General features: G+C 39.6%; 1 protein-coding gene across 5 annotated transcripts in view; it reads left to right on the forward strand.

The window, feature by feature from the left end:
- Positions 1-25,095, forward strand: part of LOC136857044 (uncharacterized) — a 572,347-nt gene that overhangs the window by 524,219 nt on the left and 23,033 nt on the right. For all 5 annotated transcript variants that reach the window (XM_067135398.2, XM_067135399.2, XM_067135400.2 and 2 more), the window contains one exon: positions 18,974-19,819. In XM_067135398.2, coding sequence (XP_066991499.2) covers positions 18,974-19,819 — 846 coding nt within the window. The remainder of the gene's footprint in view (positions 1-18,973; positions 19,820-25,095) is intronic.

Below are 25,095 nucleotides of genomic sequence, written 5' to 3' on the forward strand. Positions count from 1 at the left end.
TCATACAGACAAACTCTTTAATAGCTCTTTGTGTGTCAAGTGTGACAGTATTATTTTTACGTTGTGGCAAGTAACCACAGAAGTGAACTGTGTTTAGTTTCATTGTTTTTCAATAGTGAATAACATACACTGTGTTCCATCATTATTTCAATTTTTTGATATCATTTTAGTTTCTTAAATCAATGCTATCCGCATTTTCAACATTTTGAGGTGACATTCATTAATTTCTATCTGCAAGTGTCAAGTGAAGTTTATTGGCATATTCCAAACTACGTGTTGTCTGCCTATATAAATTAAAGCAAGTATTTTGGAAATTTTGGTGTCAAGTAATTGTGAAAGTGTCAGGGAGGACTGTACGACTGTGGCACCCGCACAAAACTAAACCACGAGTGATTACCGAAAATCGACGTAGACCTCCAAGAAATTAGAGACCTTCAGGTATGAGGTACAGTTTCGATTCCTTGGTGAAAAGAGGATCCTGGAGTAAAAGTACAACCCCATGGTGATGAGAGGACCCTGGAATAAGAGTTGCCTGGAGAACCATTCTGGAAGACTATTTGGGAGATGTCGGTTCACTGTACCAAGGTGATATGAATTTCAAATTTGCCAACATTTTCAATAAACGAGGAGATCAAAGTACATCTTCACTTATTATAGATAGTACTTATTGTCCTGTACCAAGCCCCAGCTATTTTTGCCTAGGAAGCATCTTGAGAACTTCAATTCATGCTCTTTTCAAATAACAAGTTAGTACGGGCTATATTTTACTAGTACAATACGTCGTATAGACCTCCTTTTCTTCACATGCTGCCAACCTCCATGCGTGGAATAGGCCCCTGCAGGCCTAACTTCATTTTGTTCTAGCTTGTATAGTTTGAGTTGTCGACATGGAAATAATATATCCTTGAAGGTGAAGATCTCTGCTTTCCTCATGTATGTATGTATGTATGTATGTATGTATGTATGTATGTATGAATCAGCCCAAATCAGTGTTGCTTGTTTCTTTTCTAAAGTGTTTGAAATAGTCTGACCTCTTTCTGGTTGAGGGCATGTAGGTTTAGATTTCTTTTCATTTTTTATATTGATAGTATAATTTGCCATCTCTTCAATGATATGAATGTTGACATCATCTGGTGAGAATTCCTATAATTCCTTGAACCTCTTATGAATCTTATTTACTTAACTCACTGTCACTTTGAAATACCATATTGCGTGGTGCAGAAGGTTGGCACGGTGCAGTTTGAATGAAAGAGAAGTAATTAAATTTAATTACTCAGATGAAATTGCACTATACCAGACGGAACTTAGTAAAGTGATAGTGATTGCATAAAACATAAGGAATTCGGAGGGCATGGTTTGCGCTGCCAAGTAATGAGCGACAAAACACATTGGAGTATGTGCCCTCTTTCTTGTGAACTAATCGTCCCATTAACCTGGGATTTGTGCTAAGTGAATCTTTAAACTAATGTTCCCGGTTCTTCTGCTGAAAGTTCCCAAAGTAATGATTACCCTAGTTTTCATTGCATTGTGAATCAACCCAGTCAAATACAAGAATGTCACTTTCGTTCCGTACAAAATGTGGAAGGTCTCTTCTCTCTTGCTGCACTATAAGGTAAATATAAACTTAATGAAAGTAAACTACATTCTTTTGAGTCTCTTTCTTAACAAAATTTTACTAATTAACTCTTTGTTATGTATCGTGCCTTTGCTGGCGGGACCTAGTGTTTACAGTGCACTATGTGTTCTGGTATGGGCTAGAGCAATTTTGTTACTTTCATTGATCTGTCTCAGCTTTATCCTTGGCTTTGACAAAATGAAAGTGACTGAGGTAGGAGTGATACTAGTAATGCCATTCCTTCTGCAGCCAGTCCCTGCTATGAATGGTGTGAAAATATTGCTCATAGGGTCGGTTGGTGCATGCATTTCAGTGGGCTTGGCAGAGTGACACGTAATATTAACTTCTGGGTCAGTGAGGAAAGCAACAGGAAACTACCTCACTCCTCATTTTCCCTAGTACGCCCCTTCAGTGATGCCTAGGCCATCTATGACAGCTGATGGCAAAGCTGTTGAGGATCCCACCAATGGAATCGCTGACGGACTGAACATACATACATTATGTATCGTGGTGTTTTACAATTAGTAATTGTTTCTTTATCTGCTGATTCTTTTAAATGGACATGGTGTTCTATTCCTCTCATGAGTGTGTTATATTGTATGACATGGCGTTCTTGGCATTTAAGAAATAACCAGAAATATTATTCAACCACAATTTTTCATTTTAAAAACATAAACAGTACATTACAAATATTGTGGAATTACTTGGTGTATGAACATAAAATAATGTCACATCTGGTCCTAAGCCTTCTTCTGGATAGTCTCTTCTGATTTTATTACTTATGTGTTATCAATTTTTATAAAACATGTGGCGAACTATGCATAGGACAACAGTGCCATTAAATAATTTATATTTCTACTGGGAAATAGGTAGTGGGATATTTGAGAGTTGTTTCAAATCTACTGGAAATGCAAGGATGGAATCTAACGGTCAACCTTTTGCTTCTCACCCTCAAAAGATGTTTTCAAATACATTTTATGTACATTATTAATTTGTTCCTGTTTCACTTGTAATTGTACACTTTTTGATACACTGCTATTTGTCAATCTCTCTCTTCCTAAGAACAAGAGGAGGGTTTGCAGAGACTTTTTTGAAATATGCAACCTGTGACAAAGTTCAGTGAATAGTTCTGTACTATCAATATAGATGAACAATGCACGACAGTGACCTTACTGTCCTTCGAAATAGTCCCCTCTCCTTACTATGCACTGCTGAGATCGGCGGTACATGTCCTGGAAACTTTGCAAGAAGGCTTCCTTTGGGATGGTGTTCAAAAGCCTCGTCACGTTTCGTAGTATGTCAGGAATATCGTCAAATCTCTTTCCTTTCAAAGCGATTTTGAGTCGTGGGAATAGGAAGAAGTCTGGAGGATTGAGATCTGGCGAGTATGGGGGATGTTCCAGTTGCACCACCCCCTTTTTTGCCATGAGCTGTTTGACGATATTGGCTGTGTGTGGGCGAGCATTGTCATGGACAAGAAACCATGAACCTTGTTGTGCGTACTGGGGTCGTACCCTCCATAGACGTTTCATGAAACGGGTCAAAATTTCAGTGTACCATGCAGCAGTCAACATCTTTCCCTCAGGTAGAAATTCCTTTTGGATAATACCTTGACTATCGAAAAAGGTGATGAGCGTAGTTTTGATGCGTTTCTTGGCTCTGACCTTTTTCTGACGAGGGGATACCGGAGAATGTCATTCCATGCTTTGCCGTTTCGTTTCAGGGTCATACCTGAGACACCAGGTTTCATCCTCAGTGACAATACAGTTCAAGAAATTTGGTGTCGCATCTGCCGTTTTGGCAAAATCCTGTGAAGCCTCTAAACGTGCCTGCCTCTGACCGTCAGTCAAGTGATGTGGCACAAGACAAGAACACGTTTTCCTCTTCCCTAACTTCTGGGTAACAATTTGTCACACGGATTCACAGCTAATAATCTGCAGTTCATCTGCTATCGTGTGCACAGTTAACCGCCGATCGTTCGTGATTAATGTTCTCACCTTCTCAATGTTTTTGTCACTGATGGCAGTCGCCGGTCTTTCGCTACGGGGGTTGTCAGCAACACTTTCCCGGCCTCCTCGAAAATGGGCGAACCACTCATGCACACACTTCAAGGACAGTGCTTGATCTTCATAAACACGTACCAGCATCGCATGCGTTTCTTTTGGTGTCTTGCCAAGCTTAAAACAAAATTGTGCATTGATCTTTTGGTCATTCATTTTCCTGTTCGCAGTTTAGAAGCAACACACTAAACACATGCTGTGTCAAACAGGTCTTACATGGCACACACGATGCTCAACTGTACAACGTTGGGAGCAGGTGGTCAAAACCTGCTGCTACGCAAGTGCAGCGTTGTGTATCGCCAGTGTTGCCGGATCGACCATTCTGACTTCATTCACCGAACTTTGTCACAGGTTGTTGGAAATTTCTCTTACCAGTTGCTGCCAGTCCCAGGGTTTTAAAATGCTTATATCAGTTTCTTCTTCTCTGTGAAGCATGAACACTCATCCTGCATATGGTTATTATCTTTTTGTAAAAAGTTCTGAGATATATTCTGTTGAAATACCAATGTCTAATAATTTAGGTTATGTTTGTGACCGTAGTTAATATTCACTAATATAAGGACTATAGAAAACATCAACCTACCTATTCCTGCATTGAAGTAACTTCCTAATTCTACACTCACGAGAGTTTGAATTCATTCTTCTCAACTCCTACCATCTACACATTGGAGATACTGACGTCAAATTGCATGTAAAACTGACTGGACTGCAAATGTGTTTTTATAGTTCATGGAAAATCCACTGGACAGTGTGGAAGGATACAACATTATTTCCAGATGGTGATATTCCTCCAAGTAAAAGATGACTTGGTGTATTTTGAAAAACATGTGACTCCTCCCAATACTTGTTGTAGGACATAATGTTTTATAAACCTCTGTGTACAGGGCAAGAAATGCGTATGAGTATGCCAATAATCCCATTTTGGTTAAAATTGGACGGTGTCCTGTACTGTACTCCCAGGGTACAGATATGTACTTAATAACAAATACAAAGGGCACTAGGAAAGTTTTGCAACGTGAGTGAACGCTTTAGACTTTTTCAAAATAATTTCCACCACACTTAATACACTTCTCCATATATCGAAACCAGTTACTGAACCAACTCTGCCACTTTTCTTCAGTTACATTTTCACACTCTTGATCCCATGCTGCTAGAAGCTCCTCATTGGATGCAAAACACCGCCCTTTCAGCTTCATCTTCATGTCTGGGAAGAGTGCGAAGTCACATGGGGCCAAGTTCAGGACTGTTTGTAGGGTGATCAAGCACAGTCAACCCTGTTCTGGCAAGAAAATCCATCGTTACATTAGCACAATGTGCTGGAGCATTGTCGTGATACAAGAGCCAAGTGTTGAGCCATGACCTTGGACAGAGCTGCTTGAGAGCCTGGATGACCTGAGGCAGACAAGTCTCGCAGTAACTCTCCTTTGTGTTTCTAGCACAACCCGAGTCAGGATGCCGCATTTAGTGAAGAATACTGCAATCATCCTTTTCTTCACTGACCTTGACTTTCACACAGTCACAGGAGTACTCTCATCTTTAAACAGCCACACCTTGTTCTGGGATTTTGTTGGGACATCGTAATAATAAAGCCAAGTTTCGTTGCCTGTAACAATTCTATTGGCATTACACGAAGTCCCATTTTCAAACTGTTTTAGCATTTTTTGGCACCATTTCACTTGATGTGCCCTTTGTTCCTCTGAAAGTGAATGGGGCACCCAAAGGGAACAAACCTTTCTAACATGGAGATGGTCGTGTAGAATTGAATGAATAGCTGGTGCAGGGATGTGGAGGGTCTCTTCTACCAGCCGATATGTCAACCGCCTCTCTTGCTGCAACATTTTCCTCACAGCTTCAATGTTTTCCTCAGTCACTGATTGAGACGGTCGCCCAGAACGAGGATCGTCTTCAACCGCAAAATTTCCCCTCTGGAACTCCTTTGTACCAGCGGAAAATTGTTGTCAAATTTGGAGAGTCTGTCCCCAGCACAGGAGTCATTTCCTCCAGCCACTGGTCAACACTTAATCCACGAGCAAAACTGTAGCGGATAATTGCGTGATATTCACCTTTAGACCACACTGACATCTTAACTTGCTTTCAATCCCACTGCTTGGTAACAACTGGTGTGAAGGTCGCGCCTTGCTGTCTTCTAGACCGGTTTTCACCTTTCTTTTCATCCCTCACCATAACAGGGGTGTCTAGCCAACCGTTTTTGCGTATTGCATAACTTTCCTAGTGCCCTTTATGATAGTGTTTGTGGTACATGAACTGATAAAGCCATGTAGACAGTTGCCGTAAACATGCTTAGGTAGTTCCTGTCGAAGTAAATTATCCTTTCTTGCATAGGAATCATTTGTTCGTTGTGCCCATAATTATATTTGTGTATAAACAGTGGTCCCACAGATGAGTCTCTTCACTGGTGGCATTGTTCACCAAATTCTGGGTCAAAATTTATGCTAACAGATAATGCAAATATGTCATAGCAGGTTGTGCTAACTGAAAAGCGTCCATTTACAAAACTGTACCTACTGGTTATGGTCATTTGCAATAGTTTGGTCACAGTTTGCTTAACTTTCTAGCACTCACGTGGTCAGCAAATTGGCCACCAATTTGGAAAAGCCTGTGTTGGTAATAATGGATCTGAAAAACCATGGGGGACCACAGAGTATTCTCCAGTTACCTGTCTTGTCACTAGATGCCATTCACATTTGGCCTTCAACTTGCGGTACTTCGGGGAAATTCAGTGTCGAAGTACAGTGCTGGACGCGGAGGGCCAGTTACTAATTTTGTACTTCATGAGGAAATAATTTTCAAATCTCAAACTTATTCAAACAAAACATACCTACCACACAAAACAAATAGTTTTTTAAAAAGAATTCTTTCTCTCAAGGCCTGGTATTGCCAACCTGACAACAATCTACAGATTTTCCCAAACTTAGAGGACGTAGATGAAGATGGAGAAAAGAATGAAATTGACTATGTAGATTTTAAGCCGCAACAAATTGAATAAGATGGGAATAGCAGTGACTCTGAAGTGCATGTAGGCCGCCATGATGAAGAGGACGACTATGGCATCGACATTGTTCGTTTCTTCATTGCAAAAGATGGTGGAAAGTTGTCGGTAAATAAACCTGTTGCAGAAAATTTGGAAATAATCAAAATACATAAAAAATATTCCTGGCTCTAGGGGACCTGCTCATCCGTGTAAAATTAGAGAGAAATGTTTTCTTCAAATTTTATGTGAGGGCATGATTGACGATATTGTCAAATATACCAGTATATCTATTGCCAAAAAAAAAAAAATGTGGAATATCCTCAAGCTCAGGAGAGGGACTACGGAGAAAGTTCAAGATCAGGAATACTAGCTGTATTTGATGCTCTGTTTTTGATTGCTGTAAGAAGGGAACCTGAATTGATTTGTCAGAACTTTCCACTGCTAAGGGAACTGAATTAACTATTCTACATGCCAATTTCAATTATCGTTTTCAATTTCTGTTGAGGTGCCTATGCTTCGATGTGAATACTACAATGGAATTTCGGTGCACAACAAACTGGCCCCTGTATTGGAATTATTTGCTGAATTTGTTGCAAACTGCCAGTGTTCATATCACCGGCTTAGGACCAGAAGAGCATATCTACATTAACATTACTTTTCAGGAAGCAAGAAAACTGACAAGTTTAGTATTGATTTGTGTTGTTTGTTGTTTGAGTCATCAGTCCATAGACTGGTTTGATGCAGCTCTCCATGCCACCCTATCTTTACTAACCTTTTCATTTCTACGTAACTCCTACATCTGCTCTAATCTGCTTGTCATATTCATACTTTGGTCTACCCATACTCGTTTTACCACCTACACTTGCTTCGAAAACCAACTGAATATGTAATGGGTGTCTTAAGATGTGTCCTATCATTCTATCTGTTCTCATTAAATTTAGCCAAATCAATCTCTCACCGATTTGATTCAGTATCTCTTCATTTGTGATTCGATCTATCCATCTTGCCTTCGGCATTCTTATGTAACACCACATTTCAAAAGCTCCTATTCTCTTTGTTTTTGAGCTAGTCATTGCCCATGTTTCACTTCCATACAGTGACATGCTCCAGATGAACGTCTTCAGAAACATCATCCTAATTCCTATATCAGTGTTTGAAGTGAGCAAATTTCTTTTCTTAAGAAAGCTTTTCCTTGCTTGCGCTAGTATCTATTTTATGTACTCCTTACTTCTGCCATTGTTAGTTATTTTACTACCCAAGTAACAATATTCATCTACTTCCTCTAAGACTTCATTTCGTAATCTAATATTATCTACATCACCTGCCTTTGTTTGACTGCACTCCTTTACTTCTGTTTTGGACATTTATTTTCATCTTGTACTCCTTACCCAAGACTTCGTCCATACCATTCAGCAACTTCTCAATATGATCTGCAGTCTCAGATAAAGTAATATCATCTGCATATCTCAAGGTTTTGATTTCCTCTCCTTGGACTGTGATTCCCTTTCCAAATTCCTCTTTGATTTCCTTCACTGCCTGTTCTATGTAAACATTGAAAAGAAGAGGGTACAAACTGCAGCCCTGCCTCATTCCTTTCTGGATTGCTGCCTCTTTTTCAAAGCCCTCGATTCTTATCACTGCAGACTCTGCCTGTTCATTTTTCATTTGTTCTCCTTCCACTCAGTTGGTTGAGCGAATTGTCTTCTTGTCCTTTTCACAATAGTATTGCTGCCATGACTTTCTGTCATAATACAGTGGAACTTTGGATTGCGAGCATAATTCGTTCCGCCAACATGCTTGTAATCCAAAGCGCTCGTATATCAAAGCAAGTTTTCCCATAAGAAACAATTGAACCGCGGATGATTCGTCCACTACACAAAAATATTCGCATACCATTTCTAAAACAAAATATAACATAAAACAAATTAAAGTGCACTTTTCCTTACAATAGAATCGTTGTGAGGGAGACAAGAGATGACTTGCAAAGCGTTACTGTGTAGCACGAATTTCACTAACGGAATCACTGTTACCTGTTTGCTCACTGAAATTGTTTTCTTTTCGTGCAGCTTAAACGAGAAACCTGTCTAATGCCTATTGCTTTGGCTCTTTTTGAGGATTTCACGAAAATGTGACATTGCATTGTCATTGAACTGATTCATAGCTCACACTGCTACAGCCTTATTCGGGTGGTGTTTTTCTACAAAATTTTGCACCCTTTCCCACATTTTGCACTTATTCTGAATCTCAGTTGAAGTGAGAGATTCCATTGACTTTTCCTCCTCCTTTTCCCCGGACGAGATCTCCTCCATGACTTCCTCCTGCTGAATGCGATGCAGGTCTATCAGTTCGTTGGTGGTCAGTTACTGGCTATGTTCTTCCACCAGCTCTTGAATGTCCACGTCATCCACCTCCACCCTCAAAGTCACGTCCAAGAACACAGTCAGGCCACAGCTTTCCACAAGCGGAAGTGAGAGTTCTCTTGGTGACTCCATCCCAGCCTTCATCGACGATCTTCAGGCAGTTCACGATGGGGAAATGATTTCTCCCAAAATCTCGGAGGGTAAGGATTGTTCCTTTGGTCACTTCAAAGCATCGCTGAAATAGTGCTTTAGTGTATAGCTTCTTGAACTTCAAAATGACTTGCTGATCTATAGGCTGGGGTAGTGGAGTAGTGTTGGGAGGGAGGAACTTAACCTTAACGAACTTGAATTCCTCCAGTAAGTCGTCCTCAAGGCCTGGAGGATGAGCATGAGCGTTGTCCATAACCAGCAAGACTTTGAGCAGCAGATTATTTTCTGAAAAGTATTTCTTCACTACAGGACCAAAGACCTCATTCATCCATTCAACAAACGAACAGGGGAGGGGAAAACGTAGGCACACGTGATGCTGGTATTGCGCAACTTCACTCTCTTATCAAGTTACGATTTATTTAAAATGTTTGCTCGTCTTGCAAAACACTCGTAGACCAAGTTACTCGCATTCCGAGGTTTCACTGTAGTCTGTTCCTTAATCTGACGTATATTTCTGTGAGTGATAATTGTATCACAACTCCTACCAGTCAGTGCAACATCAGTACTGATTTTTTTCCTCATAATAGTGTGGTCTTCCATATCATAAATTGAATCATCTATTGTAACACCGTCATAGGATGATGGCACAAACACATCTTTTGAAGTTTCTGATGTTGAATAATCTCTTTTGTCACCTGAAACAATAGTAATCCCATCTTCAGCAGTGATTTCCCTTCCTTTACAGCATTATTTTACTTGATCAGGTAACGTTTTGTATTTTGTAGTACTAATTGTATACCTAACCATAACACACAAATTTCGTTGTACGCCTTCAGAATGGTATTTTTTTATTTTTGCCAAAAACTTCAGTTCAGCCAAATTTTTCTCCTGCTTGAAATTAAGTTCTAATTCTGCATCACTTCCAGTCTCTCCTCTGCTATCCATAGGCACAGGAATTGTGGAAGGCGACTCTGGAAAAACAATACCAACATTATTTTTGGTATAGTCATAGCCTTTTGGAATAGCGTACATTTTATAATTTAGCGATAGCATTCATGAAGATCCAAGATCACTGACTTTACCTTCCTCCATCTCGATTATGGAAATCCAGTATGCAAGGACCCAGCTCCAAAGAACAGGGCATTTTCTTATTTGGCAGGTTCAATGCAACCATAATCCTCTCAGCACGGCTTAAATACATCATAATTATTTAAACTCCACACAGTAATGAGCGAACACACCAACAACAGAAAGAGACTTTGTCGTTCCTAGCACTCCAGTTTCACGACTCGCCCGCTGAGCTGAACGCTCCAAAGCACCTTTTCGCGCATGGTCTTTAGAAGTGCGTTGACGTAAATATTGAAGGGTCTCGTGAAACCATGGTGCATTACCAATTCCCACGATTCGGCAAGCTGTCAGCATCTTGTTGACAGTGTTAGCTGTGTGTATTTCACAAGCAGACCTAGGTTGATAAACATTGCATTCCGGTTAGAGATTATTTATAATTGAGCTCTCATTATGTCGTCTGCTTATAGTGGAGAAGTGTTGCAATGTTTGAAAGAATGTGAAATTGTAGTGCATTAGAAATTAGTGGAGATAGTATTTATTATCTAGAGCAGAGCCTCTCAGGGTGCATGTGCCTGGTGTATGCACTGTGCACGGTGCAAAAGACGACTTTGCTTGGTTGACCAGAGTGCAGACCCCCACTCCTCGATTTGGAGCCATAGCGCTGTCTCTCTCTTTCCCACGCCTGTCTCGCTCGCTCCCCGTCTCCCTCTTCCTCACTTGCTCCGTAGCGCTCCAAATCCAACCTGAGTTGAGCCGAGCTTAGCCAAGTAGTGCAGGGACGAAGCATTGGTCCGAGCCGAGCGATGCCAATGCACTGATCACAGGAACTCTGCGCAGCTGTTTGCACGCATGAGAATTTGGGCGTTTGAGAGGCCCTGATCTAGAGGTTCAGAATAATATTCTGATGAATGTAGTAGTGATAATGAATCTGAGAATAACAAAAACTTGAACAAATATTGTGTGAAGACCGAAGGACAGGGCTGCAGAGAAATGTTGCTAATAATATTGCAATTATCTTTCTAATGAACAGGAGATATGGGAAAACAATACTGGTTCAAATCCAGATTTACCTTCTGGGAGTTCAAAATATTTTTTTCAATTACTTGTGGGATGAGAATTCTATGAGCTTGCAGTAAAGCAGATGAATATTCACCAAGAAAAACTAGCACTGTTGATAGATACTACCTGCGGAGGTGCCAATTATTACGGGAAAGCTGACATTATCACGAAAAAATCATTTTCTACGGGAAAGAGAAAAGAAGGAAAAATAATAAATCCTTTCAAGCCTTTCTCCTAAGTCCTCCTTGTTTCAATGCTTGTGAGTTGGCAAGGATACTTATTCGATCGTGACTTCCTTTTGCTACCTATAAGCGTTGTAAAATTCATTGTGAATGAAGGAGCTCAGGCGCTGCTCTTCTCCACTATAAATCCCTCAGTAATCTTGTATTTGCTGTGTTAAGTGTACCTGACACTGATCTCTATACATAGATCGCTGATGGCAGGTCTCCGCTGCAGGAGAAAGTACGCCAAGTTGAGCGTGCGGTTCGCCATGTTGGCGTACCCAACCTAGAGCTCTCCTTATGGGGAAGCAATGATAATATAGTCAATTTTAAGTCGCAATTAATGGCGCATTCGAATAATAATTAAAAATATAGAGACATGTTCACTCAAAGCATAAGGACGTTGGGATCACTGACGCGTCATTCCGAGGTCAGTAAATCTCCGGGATAGCAATAAACATGAGTGTATAATAACGGCCGACAAATATTAACTTAGGTGTTGAATACATGCAATTAGCGATCGGTAACACAATACGAGTGAAAACCAGTTTCTGGAAACATTGCTGTAAATTGTATACATGTATGCCACAAAATTATGCATTCTTAAAATGATGTACTATAAACGTAGCTCACTATACAGGCCTAGATTCGGCATATCGTAATCGGTGCTTGATAATGAATTTCTGTTTCCTGTTTCCATGAAATAACGCGCATATTATCAAATTAAAATATCATTGAAGCAAATGTACACATTTATAAAACCAGCAAATATTCAAAACTTGTCAATATATCGCATTACCTGCAGCTTAATTTACTATTACAGACCTCTTTAACTAAATTCAGCTAGCAAAGCGATATTGATAGTCATCATCAGAAATATGTAACACCAGTTAAGAGTCCCAAATACCACGAATAGTATAATGGGATAGCCCCAAACACCCACCACACTTTCCCTTCTCCCACCACTCCAGTGTCTGAAACCCATAATTATTACTGATGTAAATAAGGTCTAGAATTCCTCCAGACTTCATTTTCTAAGATTGTTATAAGGTCACGTCAATTATTTCATCGAAACCGTCAGTTTAATTATGAGAAAGTAAAAAAAAATATAAGTAAATCTTTACTTGCAATTAATGTTCAGTAAAATTGAAAACAGTTAGCTGTACATCACTTCTAAGGTGTACAGTTTGTCCATTTCTATCAAAACAGTCTTCCTCTAAGTGATCCGAGCAGAGAACAGCTGTTTTAGAAGGCTCCCAATTCTCCCGCCTGATACTCCTAATCCATGATCTTAGAAGTTCGGGTCTCGAGAAAGGAAACCTACAAAAATTAATTGCCATTTTGCTCCCGGAATATGCGAAAAAAAGATACAATAAACCTAAAACTCAAAACACTACCCTAGGAAGATTCTTATGTACAGTATAAAACTCCCCGATGAAATGATTTCTCCTTCTGCTGATCGGTTTTGTTTGTACATCCATAACCTGAACACTGTGGTATGTTAATACTCCGTAGAATGTTCCTTCATTCATATTTCAGATAAACACATACATATTTAAATTGAATCTTGTAATCCACAAGTATACTACAAGGCAATGAACCTAAATTCGTAAAATGCACTACTATTTACTTTGCAATAACACAACACAGAACACTCGTGGAACTACAATCAAGAGGCCTGGCATCCCTGAACTAAGCATAAACAAAGCAAGTGTGTTTCTCGTGGTCTATTGCACCATGCGCTCGCTGCCATCTTACTACGCCAGTCATCTTCTATTCAGCTTACTGCTACCCAAGCTACCAGCCATCCAGGTATAGAGATCAGTGGTACCTGACAGTTGACAGAAAGATTGAGAATGAAGTGGGGCCTACATTAAGCATATCTGCACTGGAATCGCTTATGTTATCACAGTGAGAAGGATGCTTCAAAAAACTACACTGAAAAGCAGCTGCTGCCTAAGAAACAAGCTACAAGGAATGAGCAGCATTTAAAGTAACATTTTATGTAATAATCCTAGCGGTTTAGCCTATGAAGTTCTATAAGTTTTATCACAGAACTTACAGGTTGTGTGCAAATTTTGTAATAGGATATAATTTTAAATAGATTGCTAGAGGGAAGGGCGAAAGGGGCGTCATTATCGATAAGGAAGGAGCATGCTTTGGACTTGACTATAAATTTTTCTCAGGGGCGGGAGGCGATTACTGATAATCCAATTCTAAGTTTGGCACCTCTGTACCTGGCAAAACATTACGCTGACGATATAATGGCAGACAATGACACTGAAATGGTATAGGAAATTTGGGCAATATTTAGATTCAAAATTAGGGCGAGTACAAAATAATATATAACGACTGATCATTTAGAAACGAAATGAAAAAAAAAAAAGATTGTATAACTTTATTTGTTTGATTACTGAGTTTTCTTTAAAGGGTGACATTTATACTGCTGCATCTATTTGGGATTTAAATGCTCCTGCCAGATAACATGGCAATTCTGGCCAGGCCTACGAACCTACTACACTGGCGTAGCAGGGGGAGAGGTGATACTCCCATGTGGCGCGTCCCAGGTGGCGGATTGGGGGTCCTAACCGGCTTGCCGGCGGACTTGAAGGAAATAAAATACCTCTCGCGGTCCAAACACACAACCCCCTGTGGGTGGGGGACGGAGACAAAAAATTCACCCACGGTATCCCCTGCCTTTTCGTAGGAGGCGGCTAAAAGGGGCGACCAAGGGATGATCAAATTAGAACCATGAAACTACTTGTGCTTAGTACCACCACGCGGGGAACGCCATGGGTCGCTTTTACTTCCGCGTAATACCACTATGTTGGGTACCACATAGGTTTGTGATTGGTAGCAAATGAGGGCTCGACGGCTTTCACAGTACCTGTTATTAGTAGCACTATATGAGCGACACCATGGGATGGGGGAATCCACGGTTCTGGCTTGCCTATGATTAGTACCCACTATATGAACAACAACACGGGATAGTACGATTTCCTGTGATTAGTACACTTAAGTGATGAACAGCATAGGTTTGCGTTGCCTGTAAATGGCACCGCAATGTGCAAAACAGCGTATGTCTGTAATACATGTGCGAATTTCATTACCTGTGAGTAGTACCAAAATGTGTGGAATACCGCGAGTCTACGCTACTCTTGATTAGTACCGCAGCATGACAAATACCATGGTTCTACTTTCTTAGCGATAAGTTCCATTGTGAGGGGCTGCTGACCTGGATTTTGGACCCTTTTTGACTACAAGTATCATCGATTCAGTATTGTGCTACAGAAGCAGTCACTTGGTCAGTACTACTACTGTTCTGCACCAGATTCTGTGCATTTGAGGCACTGTGGGTCAGTTCTATTGATCGTTTTAAATTCATATCCATCCAGCCATTCATTCTTCGTCCTCACATTTTGAATTGTGGTCAGTGTGTGTTTTGGGGCTTTTAATTTGTCATTTCATTTTGTCTCATTTTGTACCATTAGGGGCCGATGACCTCGATGTTAGGCCGCTTTAAACAACAAACATCATCATCATCATCATCATCTGGCCGGGCAGCTGACCGTAAATGGGGAACGGCAAAGGGTTGACACTACAGCATTATTGTATTAAGGAAAAATTCGGCAAGCTTAACAACCATTTAGTGCACGCTAATAATTCAGTTTGAACCTAAGTAGCGTATCTGCAGTTGCACTAATACGGCTCTAAATTTTTCTCATATCTCTAGCAGCAAAGCAACGTATCTTAAGATTTTTAGGCATTAACAATATTTTGCGCAAGTTAGTTACACTAGAGGCTTATTTCGAATAATATTATAATTACACTTACGCTGTTTTGGCAGTAAAAAATGCTTCATTCTAAGTAAGAAAATTTGTGAAATGCACCATTTTGGCTATTTTTGTAGACACGCTATTTTTGTCCTAAGCAGTCGATATAATTGTAGCGAGTTTGTGTCAGTTGATGAAATATTGATTGCATACCATGTTCATTGTGGTTTTATCCAATAAATGGCCAAAATGCCAGCAAAATAGAGCATGAAAATGTATGCATTGTGTGACTCCTATACATTTCACACTTACAACTTAGAGATATATATCACGGGATGAAAAAGCCGAGGCCTTACGTAACCTCCAACAAGCCTTTTGATGTAGTGAAAAGATTGACTGATCCAATAAAACATACAAATAGGTACATTACTGGTAACTTTTTTAACAGTTACCCACTTGCTGAGTATTTACTGGGAGTAAGTCTGGCATTTCTAGGCACCCTGAGGAGAAATAAGGGATTTCTCCTGAATTTTTACTGAAAATAAGCATTTGGTTCCTGAAAAGTATCAATTTGCACGCCAGGATGGTAAAACCTCGATTTCTGTGGTCACTCAAAGAAAGAAGGTTGTGCTACTGTTCTCAAAAATGCACAGTGCTGACGAGACTGGCTAAGAAACCGGGAAACCTCTGCAAATTACAGATTATAATTCTACTAAAGGAGGTGTGGACACAATAGACTTAATTAGCTCGAGAAGCTCTACCTCGAGAACAACACAAAGATGGCCAATGTCTGCTTTTTTCGCTTATTTGATATCGCTAGAATAAATTCGTCAAGATTTTCCAAGCAAAATACCTTGATGACACCACTGTAAGGAGGAAATACACCTTCAACTTAGTGATGGACCCAATGGCGGACAGTTTGAAAGATAGTGCAAAACTTTGATGCCTTCAGAGAACAACAACCAGCAAGCGCCAGAACTACATCAAGCAGGCGATCTGTTTGCTATTACTGTGTGTGTGGAAGGGGGGAAGGACTTGTTTGATGTGCCACAAATTCAGAGTATATGTGTGTTAAAAACCATTCATTGAATCAGGTAACCTGTCACATTTGCAGCTAAGGTTTGGATGACAGTGATAACGATACAGTTTAGGTTACTGCAAGAAAGTGCATCGTAACTGATTTAAATTCATAATGTTTGTGTTCAGTGATTCTTTTTCAAATTAGAAATGAATTTCAGTTTCTTACCATATAAGTATTTCTCTTTTCTGTTCAAGAGAACTTTTTGTGACCAACCGGCACTTACCAAGAAAGTTATTTCCTACTTTTTATTCTTAATTTTCATACTTTGTTTTTCACTCCAAATTTAAATTGTGAACTTGTTTATTATAGAACATGTTTCAAGAACTAGAAAGATGGTGATTCTTACTCATTCGAAGTGAAATTCTATTTTATGCTTTTGAAATATTGTTATGTTTAAAAAGAAAATGTTACTTGTTCCTTAAAGGCGGAAACACACTGCTGTCACTTCACGTTAACTCTCTCTGAGCTGAGTCAGCGTAGAGGGGAGCTTGAAGATGTCACTGCATGCGGCGTGAAGACAGGAAACACCCTGTCTTCACGTTCACAGATCACAGTATACTTCGTCCGATGGCAAGCTACGATAGTACATCCCGTTCATCGGATTCTGATGGTCTTTTAATTGTCTGTGGTTTCTGTTGCCATGAGTACTGTCTGTCGCAAACGACTGTGGGTACATGAAAGTAATTTGCGGTGAAAACCACAATTTAGTAAGGGAGCTAAATGGGCATCCAGAAAAATTTCAGGTGAACAGTACCAGGCTGAAGAAAGAAATGAATTCAACTACTCACATAATCTCATCAAGGATGAAATTGTTGGCCGAAGTACACTCCGCGTTTGCAACTTATTCGGAGTAGTCCAACATAAGCTTTTCAGATATGGGAAAATTTCAAAATTACTTCAACCCACTTGAAGGGTCTGTGCCATGGCAATTACCAATAATTCGTCATGGAAGAATAAATTGAACAAAGAAGAAATGAACTGTGCGGTAGTGAATGGATGATACAATAAATATTCATTCATTGATCTATAAGTCTTTTTTTTTCCGCTACTTGTTGCACGTCGCACCGACACAGATAGGTCTTATAGCGACAATGGGACAGGGAAGGCCGTGGCTTTAGTTAAGGTACAGCCTCAGCATTTACGTGGTGTGAAAATGGGAAACCACGGAAAACCATCTTCAGGTCTGCCGACAGTGGGATTCAAACTCACTATCTCCCGGAAGAAAGTTCACAGCTGTGCGACTCTAACCGCACGGCCAACTCGCCCGGTGATCTCTAATTCAACAGAATAATTTGTAATTTGAATAGGATTTTATTATTATTATTATTATTATGTACGGCTCCGTAGCTAAATGGTTAGTGTGCTGGCCGTTGGTCACAGGGGGCCTGGGTTCGATCCCGGCAGGGTCGGGAATTTTAACCATTATTGGTTAATTTCGTCGGCACGGGGGCTGGGTGTATGTGCCTTCATCATAATTTCATCCTCATCACAATGGGCAGTTCGCCTACGGGCGTCAAATCAAAAGACCTGCACCTGGCGAGCCAAACCTTTTCTCGGACTGTCCCGGCACTTTAAAGCCATATACCATTTAATTTATTTTTATTATTATTATTATTATTATTATTATTATTGGGATAGTAATCATAACTACAATTGTGGACCGTTTTCAACAAATGAATGCCTCTTAAAACTAGTAAATTCCTTCCCTATTTTGTTCCATGCCTCGTGCCACATTTGCTGATTTCTATAGTTAATCGAACATATGTCATACAGGTTCTTGTGCACACGTACCAATTCAATTAAAATTTCTTCCATATCGCTAAAAGAAACTGCTTCTATTCACACTTCACGTCGCCAGAGATATGCAAGAGCAGAAGAATGTGCTCCGCGTGAAGAGCGCTGTCACCAGATTCTGCGTCATAATGAAGTCAGCCGACGTCAACAGCCATGACATGAGTGCAGTGTGATCCCTCTACATTTCATACAGTGCGGAAAAGGCATAGCACATCTTTCTTGACAGGTTCGATTGCATCACGATACGCGCGAACTCACGTGAAGTGACAGCAGTGTGTTTTCGCCTTAAAGGTTCATCATTACTTTCTTGTGTGAATAAAGTTTTTTTAGTCATTTAAATATGTGTATGTCAAATTGTTTAACTATATTGTCCATGATTCGTTCAGAAAATACTAAATAAAACAAAAAACTTACAACTAAAAATAGGTGGTAAAATTACCACCGTGAGATTGCCTGTGTTATCCCAAACAGTACGAGCACTAGGAGGTTAATATTAATCAATGCAGCATATTCACTTTCAATTAAACAGATCCTACATCATAGTTATTAGTAAACTTCCCAGTAACTGTCTCTTCTTGTAGGGAATAACAGGAAACAAATAAACAGAAGATTACAAAAGAGGTTATGTCTCTGGTTTCATGATCTGCATATTATGTTTGCTCTCAATTCATTTGTGTAATATTGAAAATTGAAGCTGCTTAATGAATTATAACCTTACAAAATTGAACGCTTGGATATTTTTCTCGTTTGTCCTTATTTTCTAATATTATTCCTAACACATTAATTTTCTTTTGTTGTAGATCATTCTGAAGTAAATGGCCAGAACTCATCTGGAAATGGCAAAAAGAAAAATAAGAAAAAGGGCAAGAATGGGAATGAAAGTGGTCTCAGCAATGGTGTTAATCCGAGTAAACCAGTGCAGCGGCAACAACAGATGATGAATAGCTGTCACTTAAATGGAAAACAACAGCAGCAGCATCATATTGTAGGTAACAAGAATCAACAGAATAGTGGGAACTTGAGGCCACAGAGTGCACCACAACAGCAGCAGCAGGTATCCAAACCAAATGGCCGTCCTGCAACTAGCAATTCTTTAGCACAGTCTGCAATAATCAAGGTCAATGGCTCTATGGTTACAATCCGTAATCCTGCTTTACAACAGGCAATGGCTAGTGCAAGATACCCTCCACCTGTTGCAATGCAGCTCAATGGCCAGGGAGAGGTCCAAGAGCTTGGTGGAAAAGGTAACCATAGCAAGAAGGCTTCTCCAGGTACAAATGGCCTGGTCAGTATGAAAGGCAAGGAGAACAGCAACACTACACCACCTCGGTTCACAGACAGCAGCCTGCTTCGTAATCGCCAGATGGAGTGTAATGGTGGAATTATAATGAGGGGTAACAACTCATTGCCTCCCAGAATGCGACCACTACAGCAACAAGCTCCTAAGATGGTTCAGAATTCAAATAATGTCCACCAGAATCACAGCCATGAAACTTCCTTGCAGCATCCAAATGCTGCCCGAGCTGTAATCCAGGCCCAGACTGCTGTCCGAGAAGCTATGGCAGCTGTCAATGATGCGAAGAAGAAGAAAAAGAAGAAGAAGGGTGCTGGTGGTCAGGGACATGCTGATGACTGGACACTTGTGGGTAAGTCTTTGGAAGCTTTTCTTAACTGTCGAGGTAAAATCATATTTTCAGGACACGTTATGCACTGCGTCATTAAGTCATTTGTTTGCCGTGATGGAATGTTAAAGATGATTGATAGGTTCAGATTAGGTAATAAAAATAGAAGGGTTTAACTAATATGAAAGGAGAACCCATACCTGCCAACCCTTCTGATTTACCCGGAAACTTTCCATATTTTAACTCGTCTTCCGATTTATTTTTACTTCTTCCTATTTTTGACCAGTATAACCTTGAGTACGGTCAATTATCTTCCCCTAGGATAAATTAGTGTGCGCTTGTGTAATTTGTGCAACCTCGTTTTCAAGTGTATTTATTTGGAAAGTGTATCGTCTGTCGCCTTCCTGTGTCTTATTTCCCACTCACTACAGCATCGTGTGTGTTTTACAGCTGAGAATTCGGGACGGCAATTGAGCGAGAGAGCCTAGCGCGTGCTAGCGACTCCGTTAATCGAGGTGAAAGATTAAGTTCCTTGTTCGCGTGCTGTTAACATAGTTTCTTTACGTGGTTTTGTTGGAGTTGTAGGCCACGCGATTTTTCTTGCGGTTCTGTGTTTTTCTCCCTGTCGAAGTCTTATGTTAATAATGTATGAGACATTGATCTGTTTTGTATATGGCAGTTCTGCGTATTTCAGTATATTTGTGTTCATTCTTCGTTCATAATTTTGAGTTGAATGCATTTCAGAGAGCTGTGTCGTGACAGTTGCTGGTATTTTCACATTATGGCCACATAACGTTATCTCCAAGTGTTGAGAGATACCTATAAAATTGATATTCCTTTCATGTTACAGTCTAATAAAGGAAACTGTTATGCATTTTGTTCCATGTTTTTACATTTTCTTGTAACCATTTTTATGTTTCCTTAGTTCAAGATTTTAAATTTAATGATCAGTTTGCCTTGTAACTGCAGGCCTTTTTCATCGAGGTCATGCGCAATATATGCGATAAAATCCAAGAATTAAAAGATCTTCCTATTTTTTATTTCTAAAAGTTGGCAGGTATGAAAACCTTAAATACAAGAAATTTGGCAAATGACTCATCTTGATTGGACATGTTTTGCACATTAAGCCCTTGAGGCCATTTTGAAATTGAATTTGGATATATTTTATAATATGAAGGTAGCCAATAAAATACTGTTGGATTTTTACCCTTCAAAGAGAAGCACTGTAACAGGAAGTTAAATATACCTGCCAAATAAAAAATAATCAGCATCAGTAGCATTTCTTCAAGGCCCTGAAGGACCATAGATCCCACTGTAGTAGAACTCCACAGAACACTAATGAAGTTAATTAGTATGTCTGTCAAAGGTTCAGACTGGCATCCTGTACTTGGTTGTTCAACAAATGGAACTGATTATTGGGACAGCAATGTTAAGTACCAGTACTGCAAATATGTAGTTGCAGTGATTTCGTGAACATGGTGCCCCATGCTGTCTAATAAATGCATAGCATAACCTTCTTTTGATACAGTGGTAGTTTTGGTTGTGTCTAAAAAAATTCATGCAGTTCTGACTAATGATGACTGGATGAAGAAGTATCAAAAAGCCTGCTTTTCATTGTAGGTTGGCAGTCTATCCAGAAAGATGCTAAGCTATGAGGAAGGGTATGAGTACACAAAAGGACAAACACAGTGATAAGGGGATAGATGAAATATGTATCTGAAAGGAAAGACAAGAACAAACATGAAAATATAAGGGGATAAGGAGAAATTTTACATCTTTGTGATGTACGGTCTTCATAGAAGGCTTTTCTTCTCATCCTTCTCAGTTCTCTTGGTTCTATTTGTTTGTCTCTCCCTTTTGTAGCATTTATTGAGCTTTTCTTTACTTCATATTATTATTATTATCTAGTATTAACAAATACATTGCAATTGGGAAATATCCCAGGGGCAATGATCACTTACAGTAGTGTGGTAATCAAAGGTGCCAACTATTATGGATTTTCAGCAATTATTACTGATCTTACCTCACAGTTACGGAATTACAGTCAAAGGGGAAATTATTACGGAAAAGCTGACATTATCATGAAAAAATCATTTTCTACAGAAAAAAGAGAGAAGGAAAAAATGTTCAGTCCTTTCTCCCAAATTGTCCTCATTTCAATGCTTGTGAGTTGGCAATGATACTTATTCGATCGTGACTTCCTTTCGCTACCCATAAGTGTTGTAAAATTCATTGTAAATGAAGGAGCTCAGGCGCTGCTCTTCTCCGTTATAAATCCTTCAGTAATGTTGTATTTGCTGTGTTAAGTGTATTAGACAGTTCACAGAAAGATTGAGAAAGTAGTGAGGCCTATATTAAGCACATCTGCACTGGAATCGCTTATGGTTCAGAAGACGAAAATATCATCACAGTGGGAAGGATGCTTCAAGAAAAACTACATTGAAATGCAGCTGCTGTGTGAGAAACAAGGTATAAGGCATGTTTTATCACAGAACTTGCAGGTTGCATGCAAATGTTGTGTAATATTATATACTTTCAAATAGATTGCTAGAGGGAAGGGCAAAATGGGTGTTATTATCTGGAAGGAACGAGCATGCTTTGGATACGACTCAAAAATTTTCTCGGGGGCGGAGAGCGATTACTGATAATCCACTTCAAATGTTGGCACCTCTGATTAATAGAGTAAAGTTAAAACATAATCATGCAACAGAACAACAACAAGCAATTCTCTGGAAAGAAAATATTACAAGGAATACTACTACTAGCTTAACATTCTAAATCCAGTATCGTTTACAAATTCACATACAACTTAAGTACAAGGGCTGATCAACAAAGACTGAGGCTGATTTATTCCTGTAGCATCCGTGATAGTTTCCTATCTGTAACATAAATATTTGAAAAGAGCTGGTTTTTATGTATAATGTCGGTAGGCGGCAGCACTCTTGTATCGGTAGGTTGGTAGTAATGCTCTATTTTGTAGACGCTACATGCATTTTGCGTACCAGACAATGGAGGTGCCGGGAGAGGAGCAGTACAGCGCAATCAAATTCTGTTTTTGTTTAAACCATACAGCCACTGAAACTTACTAAAAGCTGAAGTATCATTATGATCCTGAAGAAAAACAAGCCAGCACAGTGTGGAAATTGCCAAAAAAGTCAAAAGTTGTTCCATCTGCAGGGAAAGTGATGATCAAATTTTTTGACTAATGAAATGATTTACCAGCATGCAGTTCTCCCTCACACTACTGTTACTACACATCAGTATTGGCTACACCGAGGAAGCACATTGCAAAGAAATGACCAGAGCTTTCTTGGATTGGGTGGCGACTTCATGACAGTGCACAGCCTCGCGTCGCAAATCAAGTCATGCAGTTTCTGGCTCAATTCTATATTACCTGTGTACCGCATCCATCTTATAGAACTGATTTTTTACTTTGTGATTTTTTTTAAATTCCCATCACTAAAGGCAAAGCTTAGGGGCATTCGATTTGAGAACTTTGAAGCAGTGCTCAAGAAAAGTGAATGGTCAGCAGCACGTGTTCAAGGACTAGTAGAGACACTACAATAAGTGCATTGAAGTAAGAGGGGACTACTTTGAAAATGCTCATGTAAACATTGAAATGGAATAATAAACATCTGTGAAAAAAATATCAGTCTCAGTCTTTGTTGATCAAGCTTTGTATTTCCAGTGCTTAATACTTACGGCGTACTACTAGCTTAACATTAAAACACCGTCAATACAAATTCACACATTCCTTAAGTATTTCAAAATTTTACACTATAACTTACAGTAGATTGAGCGGCCCAATTACTATTATCTTGGCCACGTTCATATACATATTCACACATACCTTAAATCATTAAAATGCCTTAATACTACAATTTACAGTCCATTAAATTGACACCATCACATAGAAATATATACACAATTTACAGAATTCTTGAGGCATCTTACATTTTTTGGGAAAGGGCTCTAAAACAGCTGCAAGTAACGCATTCCAGTCATCAATTCCCCGAATTACAAATGAGTATTTACCCTAGTTTTCTGCGATCTACCTTTTACTTTATGCGGATGATCTGTCCTACATATGTAACAGGGCTTTTCTAGTCAACTGTTCAACTCTCCCCAACCTGGCTAATTCGTGTAAGCATTATACATGGCACATAGCCGTGTTCATTTCCTTCTAGTCCCCAGTGTCTCCCACCCAAGTTTTTCTATCATACTTGTTACGCTACTTCTAGGGTTGAAATCATTAATTACCAAGCTTGATAGCTGCAGTCTAAGTGCAGCCAGTATCCAGTATTCAGGAGATAGAAGGTTCGAACCCCACTGTCGGCAGCTCTGAAAATGATTTTCCGTTGTTTCCCATTTTCACACCAGGCAAATGCTGGGGCTGTACCTTAATTAAGGCCACGGCCGCTTCCCATTCCTAGCCCTTCCCTTTTCCATCATCGCCATAAGACCTATCTGTGTCGGTGTGACGTAAAGCAACTAGAAAAAAAAAAAAATCATTAAGCACTAATCTTGCAGCCTATCGCTATCTCAAGTTCCTTAATGAGTCCTGTTAGGTATGGATCCCATATGGCTGCTCCATATTCCAGGACTGGCCTAATGAGTCATCAATAGCCGTGCACCTTCGCCTGGGAACTGCTACCCATTAGCACCCTCATGACAAAGTGTAAGGACTAGTACGAAAAGAATTTTGAAATATGGCTCCTTCTCAGTGAATATGGATGCCCTCTCTCCAGATGAAGCTGGGGAACAGAAATGAGCTCATTAGAGGCTGAGAAGAAATAGACCTGAAAGAACTGGATTTGATGAGAACCCTTCTGTGAAGGTGGCAATGTATGAAGATTTCAGAATCTTCCTTTTTAAGGTCTTATGATGAAACAGCAAAGAAACACAGGCATTTGCTTGTCACCTCCTGAGCTGCAGTCAACTCATGTAGAAACCATTGTTGCACTTTACAGTATTTTCTATATGTGTCACGTAAATGCATAATGTGAAGAGCATATGCTGTTAAACTATTAAAAAAAAAAAATTGCTAAATTTTATTGGCTAGCTTTTTAGTAGAAAAGTATTGTATAGCAATTGCAGAATGCAGACATTATGGCATGGCCATTAGAGTTGGGCTGTGTTCATATACTCCTAGAAAACTTTGAAAAATTCATTTTGCATGAAAAATAATTGCAAACTAAAATTTTGAACCATCTTGTTCTCTGAAGTTTCTTTTAGGTACAATACCAGCACCACAGGAAATATTTAGAATTGAAATAAATATATTCATGTGACTGTAGATA

This window comes from Anabrus simplex, chromosome 1, assembly GCF_040414725.1.
Source record: "Anabrus simplex isolate iqAnaSimp1 chromosome 1, ASM4041472v1, whole genome shotgun sequence".
In the NCBI taxonomy this organism is placed as follows: domain Eukaryota; kingdom Metazoa; phylum Arthropoda; class Insecta; order Orthoptera; family Tettigoniidae; genus Anabrus; species Anabrus simplex.